We start from the raw sequence: 18479 nt of genomic DNA on the forward strand, positions 1-18479 counted from the left end.
TAAGCTCCACTGGGGCAGGGACTGATGTGAATGGACAAATATTCTCTGTAAAGCGCTGCGGAATATGTGTGCGCTATATAAATAACTGGTAATAAATAAATAAAATAGTTTATAGTCGCACAATGTAAAGACTAGGCATTTGTATACATAATGGGCCTAGTTTATAGTCGCACAATGTAATGACTAAGCATTTGTATACATAATGGGCCTAGTTTATAGTCGCACAATGTAATGACTAGGCATATGTATACATAATGGGCCTAGTTTATAGTCGCACAATGTAATGACTAGGCATTTGTATACATAAAGGGCCTAGTTTATAGTCGCATAGTGTAATGCCAAGGCCAGTGGTTCCCAAACTGTGTGCCGTGGCACCCTGGGGTGCCTCGGGACCCTTGCAGGGGTGCCTCAGGTTGGTGGTCTAGCACCAACTCAAATTATTTAGTCAATGTAATGTAAATATGTGGACAAACAGAAGCGCAAACCTGTCCACCACCACATAACTGACCCTAAGGATGACAGGTCAGGGCAATTTACTTAATCATTTATTTTTTCTGAATTTCTCAATAACAAACTTTTGGCTTAGGGGTAACATGAAAACAATTGTGATACTCTAGGGCGCCGTGATTCAAAAAAGTTTGAGAACCACTGGCCTAGGCATTTGTTTACATAATGGGCCTAGTTTATAGTCGCACAATGTAATGCCTAGGCATTCTGTATATAGTAAGTATAAGTTCCAGACATTTAATTCATTACCTGGACATTCCATGCATAAGATCTGTGCATGAATAACTAATAACATGTTCCGATGGATTTCTGTGCAGGAACAGCAGTGTGGATGAAGAGATTGGAAACCCATACTGGAGTGTGCGGGCTATGGTGAAGCAGTATGAAGGTCATCAAGGCAGCCGCTCTCCGTCTGAGTCATCGGGGTAGGCAGCTCTTTTCCTACAGTCATAGATTTCATATATGTGACATATAGAGAGAGTATCTGATAGCAGAAAACAAGGTTAGACATACTATTATCACAGGAGAAGACACACATCACATTGTAGTAGTCATTTTTCTTCTGATAGATAAACATAACCAACTCAATTGAGTTATTTTTTGCTCTTAGCCTCTTCACTTTCACCATACCTCCCAACTGTCCAGCTTTGGGCGGGACAGTCCCATTTTTCTGGGACTGTCCCGCTGTCCCACCCACGGATTGCAGTGTCCCGGGGTGTGGGGGGGAGTTGGGGAGAGCACACCCCGCTGCAGCACACGGCATCTTTACTGTGCAGCCTGAGTCCCTGGGGGCAGCCCATGATCTGGTCATGCCCCCAGAGTGTCGAAACGGGGGTGCGCGGCAAGACTCCGCCGATCTGCAATAAGCCCTGCCCCCTTTTTCGGGTCGTGCACGCCAGAGGCGCACGATATGTCCCTCTTTTCCATTCATGAATGTTGGGAGGTATGCTTTCGCTGTGATGCATTACAAATGCTATGTAAAAATACAATGGTATAAACAACTATACATTATAAAAGGTTCAACAAACAATACACAGTGGATGTTAAAACAATGAGATAATAATACAATTGAGTGACAGTAATGAACAGTAGCAGCCAATGACCCAGTGCCATGGGAAGGTGGACCTGAGGGCGCACTGCAGACCAGGAGACTGCAGGGAGAGAAGAAGAGGGTGGAGTGGTTTTCTCACCCTGCTTGTACAGGTATTAGACTTACATGGGTTTTTAATAGGATGGTTTATTATATTGCATTTTTTTTTAACTATTAGAGATTGTCCTTAGATGAAGTCACATTCACTTTAGCAAATGTAGAATAAGAAAAATAGGTAGAAAAATAAATCATGGTGATAATTATTAGTGCTTCAAAAAGTTTGCTCTTTTTAGTTCTTTATGTATTTATGACAATAAGATTCCCCATAATTATGTATGTGCATGTCTTGATTTCTCATTTGTATATATGTATTGTATGTATGAATGTATAAAGAAGGCACAGCACTCTAGTTCAGAAGTTAAACAATAAAGTATTTATTAAAGATTAAAGCATAGCAGCAACATTTCAGGCAGGGCAGTGCCCTTTGAAGGCCGATAATAATATCTTCTGATATTGGCACAAGTGCAGATTTCATAAAAAGTCTTTTTTTAAAAATTGCCCTTTTTAAATACTGTGGCAAAATCACCCAAAAATTCCCACATTTGCCAAATCTGAAACTATTACATTTGGCCCCAAGTGTACTTATTATGTCCAGTGTGGTCCCTTACATGTGTGGCTGTATTGGATTCCTGTCATTGGAGCAGCAGGATTGTACAATGTGTGGTCACTTTACCATTGCCGGCTGATATCATGAAAGTGCCAGGTGACCCTGGATTATATAAGTGAAGTAATGTTGATATAAGCCAATGTGATCTCACAATATTGATCTTTTGTACATCCATGGTTTTAGCCATAGCACACACATATCACATTATACAGAGATATGTGACATCATAACGAGAATCCCTTGGAGCTGCGTGTTTTGTCTACAGTGCTCTGTATAGCTGATAATTATCTTAATTATGGCCAGGGATACAGTGCGCTATTCAATTAGGATTTAATCGGTGTCTCACAGGCTGACTGCCTCCAATTAATCACATTGGACATATTATAAGGCTCAGCAAATGTAAAGTTACCCATAGTAAGGATAATGGATTAGACACATCATGCTCATTCACTTCAGCTCCTTGTAGTGTCTCCACTCTGTTTCTGGTTTCACAAAGTCAGTATGCATTTACACATACATACAAATATCTGCCTAACATTAGATATACATGTCGGGTCAGTTTAAATCCTTTGACATCTTTATTTTGTATGGCTGATAGTCCCAATGAAGTTCTACCAAGAGCGTACTTAGGGCCTGATTCAGAGCCGCTCGTAAGCGGCCGCTCGTTAGCTCCGAGCGATGTTCGCACATCTGCACATGCGTATGGGTCGTAATGCGCATGCGCCAACCAGTCAGTGCGGTTGGAAAACGTGTGTTCGCAAAATTGCGAGTGCCTGCTAATTTGAGTGACAGGATGAGGCGTTTGTGGGTGTAACAGGGGAAGGTGCTTGAAAACGGGGAGTGGAGATCCGAACGCAGGCGTGCCAAACGGTCAAAACGGGCGTTTTAAGGGTGTGCATAATTAACAAAGCAGCGTCATCGACCACGTCACTTGGTTGTTTCTTAGCCTGAACTGTTCGCATGATTGCGTTAGGAAAATCCAACCACAAGCACTGCGAGCAGTTCAGATGCCTTTCGAAGTACTCGATTAATCAAATAAATAGCGGAGATGACGTAGGATGCGAGCGGCCAGGGGGCGTCTTTACAAAATAGCGAGCGCATGTTTAGTTCGCTCAGACATAGAGGCGTCAACAGACCGCAAAGAGCGAGCACTCAATTTAAATAGCTGGCCCCTTTTTCTGAACGAGCGAGCGCAAATAGCGTCCGGCTCTGAATCAGGCCCTTATTTCCTGTGATGTCAGACCACCATAGCAACATACACACATATAATACTAAGTCTACTACATATCTTCCTTTCCGTTAGTTCTGATGCATGTGGCGTGCAGTTATGCAACATGCATTTTAACGAATGCACACCGCACACAAACACACACCTATAATTTCCATAGTAGTGACACATACTGTATATGGTCCAAAATCATTTGCCACATCCAAAAATAATCCGGCCTCGGGTCATCTGTAAGATAAGATGATTAAGTACAAAAACTTGTATTGGTCATATGCTGATAGCAATGACCCAGTGTATTGGCCTGTGCACCATTGCCGGGTCAGTTCAGTTCTCTGCCTGTTGACGGCCAGAACAGGTCATCAGATCATGAAGGCTTTGTAGGAGAGATGTCGGGTACACACTATACGATTTTTTAACGATTTGTCATTTCCGACGGATCAGAACAACAAATCGTTAAAATCATCCAGTATGTATGTACTATGGGCCTGATTCAGACCCGTTCGCTATCTGCGTACGCTCGCTGGATGTGTATGCAAATTTGTCAAGGTGACGCCACAGGAAGCGATCGCTCACCAAGGCATTAGCACGTTCACCATGTCTTAGCGAGCGGCCACTTTGTGTATGCGTACGCCCAATCGCACAGGCAGAGCCGCCCACAGCACCACGTCATCTCCAAGAAGTGTATTAAAACATTGGTACATCGAGCACCATGGATGTGAACGCAGCGCTTGATGTAGCTTTACCCTACCGCAAGCATTGCGAGGAAATCAGTGTAAAAATAAGGCAAGTGACGTGTACTATGACGCTGCCTGTTAATTGTGCACGCCTCTAAAACGGCGTTGAAACACTGAGGCACGCCTGCGTTCACATCTCCAACCCCCCGTTATTAGTGTCCTGCCCCTGTTACCACCCACAAACGACCTCTCCTGTCACTCATTACCCTGGGCTGTATTTGCTCTGCGAGCGAGCGGTATGCCATCGCAGTGAGTAGTTTGCGCACGTGCAGAACGAAGCATGCGCATGTGTGTACACAGAACATTGGGCCGCTTGCACGCGCACGCATATAGCGAACGGGTCTGAATCAGGCCCTATGCGCGCTCCCGCGGCGTTGTCTGTGTCGCATCCTCAGATCTGCCGAACATGCTGCTCAGTCTGAGGATGTGACTGATGACCCCATGCATTTAGATTCGGCGGGGGAACGATATATCGTGCGGTCATTCACCAAATCGTGTGGTGTGTACGTACCGCATGATATGACGTACGTCGCATCTGCCTTCTACTGGGGACACAGGTCGTCTAGTGTGTTCCTGACTTAAAATATGCAGACACTGGGCCTGATTCAGACCCTGGCGCAAGCGCTGAGCGCTCACAACCAGGTCGATGGTGGCCCAGAGCACATGCGCACGACAGAGCCTGCTCCGTTGTGCGCATGCGCGAGACCCGGCTAGCGACGGGCAATCCGTCGCTCCGGGTCTCGCAACAAAGGGGGCGAGCTGTCGATGTTGAGTGACAGCTCGCCCCCTTTGGTGGGCGGGCCGGGGGGGTGGTTGGCCAAACGGAGGCATTCCCATGAGAACGCCTACCGTCTGGGGGCGGCCCCACTGACATCACGAGTGATGTCAGTGGAGAGATTCCGGCTCTGTTAGAGTCGAAATCTCTCTGGGGCTTGCGGCCACGAGACCCTACCACAAGGGTCTCGTCGCAAGCCCAATGGTCGCGATGGTCTTGACCATCGCGACCATCATCATGGCCGCTCGCAATAGCTGTGGGTGGTCACCCACAGCTATGCGAGCTGCCAAGAGGCCGATACAAAAAAAAAAAAACGGCCCTGATTCAGAGCGAGTGCTCTGTTAGAGCGACCGGGTCTGAATCAGGCCCACTGTACACAATGTAACTAAACCAATGTTATATGACACTGTAACTTTGCTCTGAGAAGCTTAGTTTAATATGCCATTATCACCTAGAGAGCTATTCCTGGACTATATAGCTGTCCTTAAATAAGTATTCCACACAATGATGCTTTCTTGTTATCACTGTGTCATAGAGCTGTGAAAATCTAATGTGATGCATTCACCTATTTTCTATAGCTTTGTTTCTTTGTTGGGGTGGAGGGGAATACATGCACACAGCTATGCCTTAGACCAATCTGTTTCCTGCTTTTCCTCCTCCTGTACCTCTGTAGTTAGCAATGTTGATGGATATGTTTAGCTCCTTCTGACCAGCAGAATGGTGGCGTCTAATGTACAGGACCCCTGCCGTTTGATCTCCCTCTACTCTCCCAGTGCCCCTGTATCTGATAATCTCGTAGCAGAAAGATCATTGCTATAGGATTACAGCAGTGTGGAAATAAACAGTGCCAGATTAAGGTCCACATGGGCCTGGAGCTGAAATTTATCAAGGGCCTATTGTGTGCCACTGCAAGAGGTGTGATCAGCACCGCAGAGAGGTTCTCCCGGCCAGACAGTGGGGGTGTGGTGGCACCCTTTATCACTGCACTACCTCCCCACACTACATCAATACGCTACTTCCCCACACTACATCACTACGCTACCTCCCCACACTACATCACTGCACTACCTCCCCACACTACATCACTGCACTACCTCCCCACAATACATCACTACGCTACCTCCCCACACTACATCACTGCGCTACCTCCCCACACTATACGCTACCTCCCCACACTACATCACTGCACTACCTCCCCACACTACATCACTGCACTACCTCCCCACACTACATCACTATGCTACCTCCCCACACTACATCACTACGCTACCTCCCCACACTACATCACTGCACTACCTCCCCACACTACATCACTATGCTACCTGCCCACACTACATCACCACGCTACCTCCTCACACTACATCACTGCACTACCTCCCCACACTACATCACCACGCTAGCTCCCACACTACATCACTACGCTACCTCCTCACACTACATCACTGCACTACCTCTCCACACTACATCACTACGCTACTTCCAAACACTGCATCACTTCACTACCTCCCCACACCACATCACTACGCTACCTCCCCACACTACATCAATACGCTACTTCCAAACACTGCATCACTTCACTACCTCCCCACACTACATCACTGTGATGCATCACTGCACTACCTCCCCACACTACATCAATACGCTACCTCCCCACACTACATCACTGCACTACCTCTCCACACTACATTACTACGCTACCTCCCCACACTACATCAATACGCTATCTCCACACACTACATCACTGCACTACCTCTCCACACTACATCACTACGCTTCCTCCCCACACTACATCAATACGCTATCTCCACACAACTACATCACTGCACTACCTCTCCACACTACATCACTACGCTACCTCCCCACACTACATCACTATGATGCATCCCTGCACTATATCACTGCACTACCTCCCCACACTACATCGCTACTCTACGTCCTCACACTACATCACTGCACTACCTCCCCACACTACATCACTATGATGCATCCCTGCACTACATCACTATGCTACCTCCCCACACTACATCATTATGATACATCCCTGCACTATATCACTGCAGTTCCTCCCCACACTACATCACTTCCCTACCTCCCCACACTAAATCACTACGCTACCTCCCCACACTACATCACTACGCTACCTCCCCACACTACATCACTACCTCCCCACACTACATCACTACACTACCTCCCCATACTACATCACTACCTCCCCACACTACATCACTACGCTACCTTCCCACATTACATCACTACCTCCCCATACTACATCACTACCTCCCCATACTACATCACTACTCTACCTCCCCACACTACATCACTACGCTACCTCCCCACACTACATCACTACACTACCTCCCCACACTACATCACTATGATACATCCCCACACTATATCACTGCACTACATCACTGCACTACCTCCTAACACTACATCACTATGATGCATCCCTGCACTACATCACTGCACCACCTCACTATGATACCTCCCCACACTACATCACTGCACTACCTCCCCACACTACATCACTATGATACATCCCTACACTATATCACTGCACTACATCAGTATGATACATCCCCACACTACATCACTGTACTACATACCTGCACTATATAACAAAACTAACTCCCCACACTATATACTGTAACTGCACTACCTCCCCACACTATTTACTGTAACTGCACTACCTCCCCACACTATGGACCTCATTCAGAGTCGGTTGTTGCGGCAACATGGTCGTACGCCACTGAAGTTCGCTAAACTGCGCATGCGTAAAATTCGCAATGCGCGTGCACAAACTAGCTATTACGATCAGAAATTGCGCTCTCCTTGAACACAGCCAGGTTGTTAGTTTGAGTGACAGGATGAGGTGTTTGTGGGTGGTAACAGGGGAAGGTGCTTGTGAACGGGGGAGTGGAGATCCGAACGCAGGCGTGCCTAACTATGCAAACGGCGTTTTATGGAAGTGCATAATTAACTAAGTAGTGTCATGGCACATGTGACATGGGAGGTTTGTACACTGACTAGATCGTAGTGCTTAAGAGAGGGTATGGTCAACCTTTAGCTCTACGAGCAGTTCCGATGGTCTCGATTAATCCTTATATGCCCGGAGATGACGTGTAATGCTAGTCTTACGGCCGCATCCTCCCCTCGCTCGTCTAGCTAACGATCCCATCTTAACGACGCAACTTGCGAGCGCTTCATTTGCATATCTGGCCCCTTTTACCTTACAGCCATGCGGCTGCCATGACCGACTCTGAATGAGGTCCTATATAACTACACTACCTCCCTGCACTACATCACAACACTACATCACCGCACTACATCACCACACTAGTTGTTGTGTGTACATCAAGCTATTTAGCCCCAAATACACGATGGCAACTGAAGACGGTCACTATTTGATTTTTTTTTTATCATTTAAACTCGTCGCCTTGAATCAAGTAATAACTAGTTATAGAATGTTGTTGTTGCTTGAAGATACCTTTGTCTCTCTGGGCAGAAAAGCTGAATTATGTTTGTTTATGACTAAACAGGAGGCAGACCAGGGGCGTTTTAACAAAGGAGAGCGCCCGTGTGCAGTCTCCATCTGGGGCCCCCTCCTCTCTCTTTGGCGGCCAGCAGCGCACTGAGCGCAGCGCCGCAGCAGTAGATTCTGGGCACTGCATACACTGGTCACTGGGTAAATGACATGGCAGCCATTTTACAGGCGATTTTTACAGCACTAATAGCGCCGAGGTGGGACTCTGGAGAAGTAAGTCTTAAAAATATGGGTGCAGGGTGTGGGCCCTCTTGGACTCTGGGGCCCACACCCTGAGACAGACCCTGCTCCTTGCTTTATCTGGAGAAGTGGAAGAAGGTGCACTGCTTGATATGGAGTCATCAGTGTTGTAGTGCTTGGTATAGAGGTGTCAGGTATGTAGGGCTAAGTTAGGGAAAAATCAATTATGTAATGCAGAGAGGTAGTGTTGGGTATGGTGGGGTCAGGGCCCAGGGGGTAATGCAGGGAGGTAGTGGAGGGCATGGAGGGGTCAGGGCAGTGAGGTAGTGGTGGGCATAGATGTGTCATTGGGGTAATTCAGAGAGGCAGTGGTAGGCATGAAGATGTTAGGTGGGGTAATGCAGAGAGGTAGAAGTGGGCATGAAGATGTCAGGGGGGGTAATGCAGAGAGGTAATGGTGGATATGGAGGGGCCAGGGGAGTAGTGCAGAGTGGTAGCGATGGGCATGGAGGAGACGGGGATAGTGCAGAGTAGTAGTGGTGGGTCGGTGGTAGTGCAGAGAGGTAGAGGCGAGCACGGAGGGGTCAGGGGGGTAATGCAGAGAGGCAGTGTTGGGTACGGTGGGGTCAGGGCCCAGGGGGTAATGCAGGGAGGTAGTGGTGGGCATGGTAGGGTCACGCAGTATGGCAGAGTTAGTGGTGGGCATAGAGGTGTCAGTGGGATAATTCAGAGAGGCAGTGGTACGCATGAAGATGTCGGGGGGTAATGGTGGATATGGAGAGGCCAGGGCAGTAGTGCAGAGTGGTAGTGATGGGCATGGAGGAGACGGGGATAGTGCAGAGTGGTAGTGATGGGCATGGAGGAGACTGGAATAGTGCAGAGTGGTAGTGGTGGGTCGTTGGTAGTGCAGAGAGGTAGAGGCGAGCACGGAGGGGTCAGGGGAGTAGTGCAGAGTGGTAGTGTTGGCCATGGAGGGTACATGGGGTAATTTATTTATTAACAGTTTCTTATACAGCGCAGCATATTCCGTTGCGCTTTACAATTTGAAACAACATTAATAGAACAATACTGTGTTATAAGAGACAGACATAAAGGTAAGAGGGCCCTGCTCGCAAGCTTACAATCTATAGGGAAATAGGTGCTGATACACAAGGATAGGTGCTACATATTGCAAATTGGCCCAACCCGATTGCAGAGGTTATTGGTGAGCTGTATGATCCAGTCACACTGGAAAACTGGCCTAGGGTCAGGAGGATGTGAAATTGAAGAAAGGGAAATGTGATATGTGTATACTATAAGAAGGGAGTTAGGTGGCTACAGACATAGGGCCTGATTCAGAGCCGCTCGTACGTTCTGACCGATGTTCGCACAACTGCGCATGCGTACGGATTTTAATACGCATGCGTGAACCATTCAGTGCGGCCGAAAATCGTTTGTTCGCTAAATAGCGAATGCCTGCTATTTTGAGTGACAGGAGGAGGCGTATGTGGGTGGTAATAGGGGAAGGTGCTTGAAAACTGGGAGTGGAAATCAGAACGCAGACGTGCTAAAAGGTAAAAACGGGCGTTTTATGGGTGTGCATAATTAATACAGCAGCGTCATTAACCACGTCACTTGGTTGATTTATAGTCAGAACTGCTCGCAAGATTGTGGTAGGAAAAACCAACCACAAGAATAGCGAGCAGTTCATACGCTGTTCGATGTACTCGATTAATCTATTAAATAGCGGACATGACGTATGGTGCAAGCGGCCAGGGGGCGTCTTTTTCAAAATTACGACCGCGAGTTTTGTTCGCTCGTTCAGACGTAGAGGCGTGAACAGACCGCAAAGTGCGAACGGTTCATTTGAATAGCCACCCCTTTTTAATGAACGAGCGAGCGCAAATAGCGTCCGGCTCTGAATCAGGCCCATAGCTTGAACTCTCCCCCGGCAGCTCCGCGGCAATCCTACACACATGATTTGGAGCAAAAAGCATCCAATCTGCCTTAAGATCTATCGTGCATCTTGAATTTTTTTTTTTTTTCCAGTGCATTGTGTCCCAGGTTAGCAGATCTGCCCTACAGCACGGCAGATCTGAAGATGCGATGTGCGACCTGCGGGGACGCGCATCGTGATCGTGAGTGGGGACTCACGATTTACTCACGATTTGGGCATATTTTACACGATTTGTCATCACGATTCATCGAAATCGGCCAAATCGTGTAAAATATTGCTATGTGTTTGGGCAGCTTTAGATAGGTAAACTATCTTAAGCTGCCCACATAGGGAAGCTATCTAAAGCTGATATGGAAGCTATCTAAAGCTGTGGGTGGTTCTGGAATCTGATAAGTTTGTCTGAAGAGGTGAGTTTTCAAACAATGCTTGAATGTTTGAAAACTAGCAGAAAGTCTTATCGTGCGTAGGAGGGCATTCCACAGGATGAGTGCAGCCCGAAAAAAGTCCTGTAACTGTGCATGGGAATAAGTAATGCGGAAGGATGAGAGACGCAGACCTTGTGCCGAGCGGATATGTCGGGTTGGAAGATATTTTGAGATAAGTGAAGAGATGTATGTTGGTGTGGTTTAGTTAATAGCTTTATGTGTGAGTGTAAGCATTTTATAATGAATATGGTAGAAGACCGGTAACCAATGGAGGGACTGACAGAGTGGATCAGCAGACAATGAATGTTTGGCAAGGAAGATCAGCCTCGCAGCTGCATTCAAAATGGATTTTCCGTTTTTGGGAAGACTAGTAAGGAGACTATTGCAATAGTCGATGCAGGAAATAAAGAATGCGTGGATTAGAGTTTCTGCAGTGTCTTGTAAGATATGGTCGAATTTTGGATATGTTTTTTTAGATGTATGTAACATAATTTTGAGACCGATTGAATGTGGGGAACAAAGGACAGTTCAGAGTCAAGGATGACACCTAGGCAGTGGGCTTGTGGGGTCGGGTTGATTGTCGAGTTGTCAACAGTGATAGAGATATCAGGTTGGTAACTACGATTGGCCGGTGGAAATAGATTTAATTCTGTTTTGGATTTATTAAGTTTTAGCTGGTGAGATGCCATCCAAGATGAAATGGCAGAGAAACATTCAGTGACACAGGCAAGCACAGATGGTGACATATCTGGGGAGGATAGGTAGATTTGAGTATCGTCCACGTACAGATGATACTGAAAACCAAAAGAGCTGATTAATGCCAAGAGAGGTGGTATAGAATGAGAAAAGCAGAGGACCTAAGACTAAGCCTTGTGGTACTACAACTGATAGAGGTAGCGAAGTGGAGGTAGAATCAGAAAAGCGAACAGTGAAAGAGCGATTAGATAGGTAAGATGAGAACCAAGAAAGGGCTGTGTCTTGAAGACCAAGGGCTTGTAGTGTCTGCATGAGAAGAGAGTGGTCAACAGTGTCAAAGGCAGTAGAGAGATCTACAAGAATTAGAAGTGAGTAATGGATATTAGCCTTGGCAGTGACCAGATCATTTACTACCTTCATCAGTGCTGTCTCAGGAGTGCAGAGTATTAGTGGTGGGTCAGGGGGGTAGTGCAGAGAGGTAGTGTTGGGCATGGAGGGATCAAGGGGGTAGTGCAGAGAGGTAGTGGTGGGCATGGAGGGATCCGGATGGTAGTGCAAGGAGGTAGTGATGGACATGGAGGGATGAGGATGGTAGTGCAGGGAGGTAGTGATGGACATGGAGGGATCAGGATGGTAGTGCAGGGAGGTAGTAGAGGGTATGAAGGAGTCAGGGAAGTGATGCAGAGAATTTGTGTACCGCAAGTAGGGGTCAGGGAAATGGAGGGGTCAAGGAGCTGGTGTAGGTGCTCTGGAAAACTGCATGGGGGACATTTTGGACTGGAGCCAATTTCACATCATGAATGGGGCTGAGACTGCCAGGTGAAGGCTAGAGGTACCTGTTTGCTGCTCTGCATGTGGTGATTGGCTGGGAGGAGGGGGTCTGCGTCTGATTGTGTAGGAATGGGGGTATTCCTGCTAGTGCCTGTGCACTCTGTGCCTCCCCTGTGCATTAGGAGCAAATACTGGGACAATCAAATGAAAAGCATCTTACTTACTTGTACATTTCGCTTACATTTGCTTCTTCCAGAGGCATAGTAGCCCGTTTAGTGACACAGCCAGCCAGGCAGCAGCAGGAAGGAGCTCTCTAGAAGTCTCCCAGTGTGCACACTGCATCAGCTGACTCATGTTTCTTCATGTGCCCTAGAAGGTGGAGGTGAGAATCTCCCTCTCTCAGTCTCCACTGTCCCGTGCAGATTAGCCCTGTGTAGCCCAGTATAGTAACCACTGCACACTGACTGACCTCTTGCTTCAGGCTATCTTCATTCATGCAGTTTGTCCTTTTGGCTCCCCCCACCCTGCTCCTTCTGTCTTTCCTTCTGTTCTCCTCTGCGATGGCTGGACCGGGTGCATGTCAATGTGGGTATACAATCCTCTTAGTGTACAGATCTCAGGTGCCGGGGCTGTCAGAAAAGTCCACTTCTAGCTGTAAATCCAAAGTCCAAATAGGTCCAATCGGTATTAGATCACTTTTTAAACCGTGCAGGCATTGTTTAAAATGGCTTAAGCCGCTACAAGTGGACTTTTCTGACAGCCCTGGCACATGCGATTTGTATGCTAAGAGGACTGTATATGGTACTTATTGCTGCTTATGAACTCAGTCATTTGGGAGCGAGTCCTAGTATTACCACCATACTAGGAGGGTCAATCACCGTTAACATGATGATACATTGTTTATCCAATAGCTCTATTTTATCCAATTGATATATTAAATAAAATTGTATTGTTTACTAATGTCACATCTGTTTCTCTGATATACTATTTTTTTTAAATATTGTTTATATAGCGCTGGTTCCTTTTAAATGTATTATAATTGGTATAATCCCATACCTGCTGATACATGGTAGTGCACTGAAACATATAGTTCATTGATTTTGTCAGTGAATGTTGACATCACATACCATATCCCTAGCATATTGTATCGTTATTGGCGTAATTGTTGGGACATTGTTGCTGATATATTAAAGTGAACTTTGGTGCTAGTCTGTTTAATTAATTGTGTATACTATTCAGTTTATCTTGGCTGTAACATAAATTTTGCACATTCAGTTTTTACTTACAGTATTAATGGCTCCATACTTCTGTCCTTGGCTACCAGCTTACCCAGAAATGCTACAATGATAAATGGTATATAAAATCATATATGTTTATATGGAATACATACGATTTACCGGCGGTCGGGATGCCGGTGGTCATAAGGCCGACAGTGGGATCCCGATGTTCCGAATCCCGACAGGGGCTGGTAAGTTGCCTAACCGTATCCCTCTCCGCCCTTAACCCTAATCCTCCCCTGGTGGTGCCTAACCCTAACCTCCCCCTGTAGTACCTAACCCTAACCTCTCCCCCCGGTGGTGCCTAAACCTAACCCCCCTTTCCTGCACCCTAAATCTAACCCTCCTCGGTTGGTGCCGAACCCTAACCCCACTTTGAAGTCCATAAACCTAACCCCCCCTGCACCGGCCTAACTCTAACCCGCATCCTTACCATCAGGATGCCGACATAGGTTTCTTGATCTCTTCAGGATGGCGGTGCCTGCGTTCTGACGGGCGTCGGATTAAGGCGCCGGTATACTGACATCCGGCATCCCGTCCGCCGGCAATCTGATCGCATCCCGTTTATATAGCAACATTTTTATTGTATTATCTATTTGTCAGTTTTCGAGACTCATGAAATGCACCCAGCAGTGATTACTTTCTCTACGGTGGTTTCAGATATGTAAATAATTGATACTGTGCGTGAGAGCATGTCAAGAATAACATTAGGCACTGGATATTTTCAACAGTTTCCAGGCACTCTTGTATAGGTGGCACTGAGGCTCTAGCTCTGTCTTCTTCCCAATTTTAATTCAGGGCATTATTTAAAATCATTCTAACAATGCTCTCAGTACTTTCTAGATATGATTCAACAGAAGAGTTCCCGGGCAAATAAATATGATTTTTGCAGCCAAAATGTAAAATGACCAGTGGTTATGTTATTATAATATCCTATACAATCATTACATTGTTTAATTATTAATGTTCTATCCATCATTAGTAATACATTAATAGTTTCAATTAAATTAATGATATATGTGATTATATATATATATATATATATATATATATATAATTATATCTGTATACAATATAATTGACTTAACATTGTTCCAGTGGTGCTGGGTATATAAATAATTTAGATGAGAGATGCCCCAAAAAAAAAATCACACTTATTCCCAGGGTACCAATACATCCCCCTCTGCCTATTGGATAATGAGGACCTCCCTCCCCCCTCATCTTAGCTTGTATTCATCTCCCTGTGATGCTGGGTGGGGAGAATATTCTGCAAGGCTCAGGGTGACAGAAGAAGAGAGCAGACAGCTTGCAAAATAATCCAGCGATCCTGTAAAAGGGGTCAGTGAATAGCTGTGATTAGTGCGAGGACGGCTGCTTTGTTTTAGCTCTGCTATGAAGATGCAGTTAATTTGCTCCACGGCTGGAATGGAGACAGTATTTGCATGCTCCTAGAATGCTTTCTAGAGGAAGGAAAACAAGCTGGAGGGTTATGGGAAACTGCAGTGTGTAATGGAGCAAGGGGCTTGCAATGAAATCAGCTCAGGAAGGTCTGATCTGCACATGCAGGAGACAGGAACATTGGATGGATACAGGGGATAGAAAAACGGAGGCATCAGTCCTGTTGCTGAATAGTGCCAAAGTACAGATGATGGAGAGCGCGCAGCATTGCTGGGCTCGGTAAACAGGTGACAGCAGCAGTCGTGGCCAATCGTCATCACCTGGAGAAGGCACTGCTGATAAGCCACGCGTGGCTCACACAGCTACGTGGTCCTGCCTTCGTGATGCCACAGGCTTGAGTCAGAATCATGGGAGGGAAGCTGGTGAAATGGTAAGGAATATGTGACGCTGTTGCCATTGAAAATCTGCTTGGATTTATACCTGTATTTAGATAGGAGGGGGCCAATCCAATTCCTGTAGTCTTTCTATAGCAATCTTTACTATACACATTTCAAGCAAAACAAATATGTTACTATATGGGGGGCAATTCCTTCTGTACCACTATATACTGCCTTATACTGTCTTGTGTAACTATATACAGTCTTTATTCAAGAGAGACGTATGCTAGACACATGGTGAATTGGGTATGCAGGCACACCTGTTGTGTACACACGGATATATATATATAATATGTCCGATCTCATTAAGGGGTCTATTTAGCGATAATTGTGATATTGGTTGGAATGTTTTTCGGCCAATAGCTTTGTGATTATTACCATTTCTCCCATTTTCCTGCTAGGCAGGATAAATCCTTGCAGGGATAGCGGTTGGTGTATATATTTATATGTTCACTTTATATATAGCCCTTACTGGCGCTTGTCTGAATTCATATTGCTCCCTCCCTCACACTCTCCTCCGTCTCCCAGGTCGTCTCCCAGGTGGAGGAGTGTGTGGGGGAGGGGAGGGAGCAATATGAATGTAAGGCAGACAAGCGCCAGGAAGGGCTATATACACAGTATAGTGAGCATATACTGTAAATATACACATTTACATAAAACTTGTTTCCGCATGATTTAAGTGACATTTTGCTTGCTAAATAGATTCCTAATTTCATAAAATAGGCTCAGTTCCAGTATTACACTATGGGCCAGAATCAATTAGGCTTGATACCATCCCGTACAAGGAGAAGGGTGGTAGCCTTGGACTTTTACATTCAGAGATATTCAATGCCCTTTTACTCGTGTGGTAAATCCTCAGCCAACATGCGTTAACCCATAGATTCTGGGATAAGTTCCCGGAGGTATGGGTTAATACATTCGAGGCAACTGTAATAAGGGCCGAAGGGGTTTATGTATCATGCAGTGAAAAGTGTGGAGAAGTGGACCAATGGAGAAGTTGCCCAGAGCAACCAATCAGCTCCTACCTATTATTTTATAGACTGTACTTGATAAATGCTACTTCAAAGCTGATTGGTTGCTATGGGCAACTTCTCCACTGATTCACTTCTACATGCTTTTCATTGCTCGATACATAAACCCCGGAAAGTCCAACTTAACGTGATTTTCTTTTCAAGCCTCAGGAGGGAGGAACAGAAATACACGTTAAGTGCAATTGAATAGTCCCGATCACTGCTACAAGCCCGTGATAACTATTGCAGCTAATTGAATGCGTCCAGTGTTCTACACACAAGTAGCATCTCTGAAGATTCATTTGTTACTTGCAATGGATTCTTTCTACAGCCTTAAGGGGCCCATACACGGTGCGATATAGCAGCCGATTGGTACGATATCGCTGCTATATCGTACCGTGTGTGGGCACGATATCGGCCAGTGCGCGCTCCTGTGGGGTCGTACATCGCACCTCCAGATCTTACATGCTGCACATAAGATCTGGTGATGCGATGTTTAATCTCATGCCGCATTATGCGGGGGGGGGGGGGGGTGAGGGGGTGCAGGCATATCGGGCGGGCGGGCAGCAGATCGCTCCGTGTGTGGGGACCGCCCATTATGTTGGCCGTCGGATAGGCCATCGCAGCCAATGGAATGTGCTGCGCTATATAAGAAAGTGTTAATAAATAAATAATAAATAGGCCATCGCAGCGCAAGGTGCCTATTGCACCGTGTATGGGCCCCTTTAGCTTACGAATGTTGCTGATATCACAAGACTATAGTACATAGGCCATATGAAAAGGAACAATAACAAAATGTATACATTTGTAAAAGACATATTGTATAAATTAGTGGGATAAGAAGCAGTTACAGTACAGGGTTCAAGTAGGTATATCTGAGTTAAATATAGTTTGGGTGATTGATGGGTGCAATCATGTCAGGGTCAAGGGTACCTTTGCGTTTGAAGGGTGCAGCCATTCCAGTTTTGCTGCTACCCGTACTAAGCACAGATGGGTTAGAGGGTTGCTGAGCTATCTCATATGACTCATCTGTGCCTAATTAGCCATAGCCGTAAATCCTGGCCTGCCCGATGCCATTGTTCCAGCTGGTGTTTTGAGTAGTTACATGTGATGTTAATTAGGACCATATAATATCTAAATGTAATGTACAGTTCTAATTTCCATGGTTACAGTACTTGGCTCTGACCTCTGACCTGTAGATGTTTTGGATAAGTCTCGGGGGTATATTTACAAAAGTTCGATTTTGGATTTGTGGTGATTTTGCATTCGATTTTCATTAATTTTGATCATCAGAGATTTACTATAGTCAAAACTGAATGTAAAATCGAATTTAAAAACGAGAACCAATCAATATCGAATATCGTCAAAATATCAGTACTTTTACATAGATGAATATAGGATCCCCTGGTTTATTAATATTCAATTTGAAAATCGAACACAAATTGAATACAAGGTCGAACACAACATCACCAAAATAATAGACTAATAGCAGGCAGGCGATTTTAGCTTTTAAACAACATTCTATTCCCTAAACCTTCATTATGATGCCTATAAAAGTAGATATGACGGACTATATGCCGATGATTTTGCAATTGAGCAATTATTGGGAAATTGCATGTGCACATTCGCACTGCGCATGCGCTTACCTTTATGCAGAGTGATTGACAGTCAGGCACCTGTTCTGGTCATTGATGGGTGAGTGGTGGCAAAAATGCAGACATGTCGTAGGTGTTTTTGGGGCATGTCGCTGGGTGTGGTTGCGAATATGTACTCAAGCAGTGTGCCTCTGGCGTCAACCAAATAT

At 45.7% G+C, this 18479-nt stretch overlaps 1 protein-coding gene across 3 annotated transcripts in view; it reads left to right on the plus strand.

Annotated features, from left to right (window-relative positions):
* The first annotated feature begins 852 nt into the window (after nt 1-852).
* The window catches only part of DIXDC1 (DIX domain containing 1), an 89116-nt gene continuing 71489 nt past the window's right edge, over nt 853-18479 (plus strand). For 2 of the 3 annotated variants that reach the window (XM_088481376.1, XM_088481378.1), the window contains exon 1: nt 853-932. In XM_088481376.1, the coding sequence (XP_088337502.1) occupies nt 877-932 (56 nt within the window). In that variant the 5' untranslated portion in view covers nt 853-876. Of the gene's footprint in view, nt 933-15098; nt 15659-18479 lie in introns of those variants that run through there. The other variant, XM_088481377.1, reaches the window with a different exon arrangement.

The sequence above is a fragment of the Taudactylus pleione genome, unplaced genomic scaffold (assembly GCF_031769625.1).
Source record: "Taudactylus pleione unplaced genomic scaffold, aTauple2 ptg000270l, whole genome shotgun sequence".
In the NCBI taxonomy this organism is placed as follows: Eukaryota; Metazoa; Chordata; class Amphibia; order Anura; family Myobatrachidae; genus Taudactylus; species Taudactylus pleione.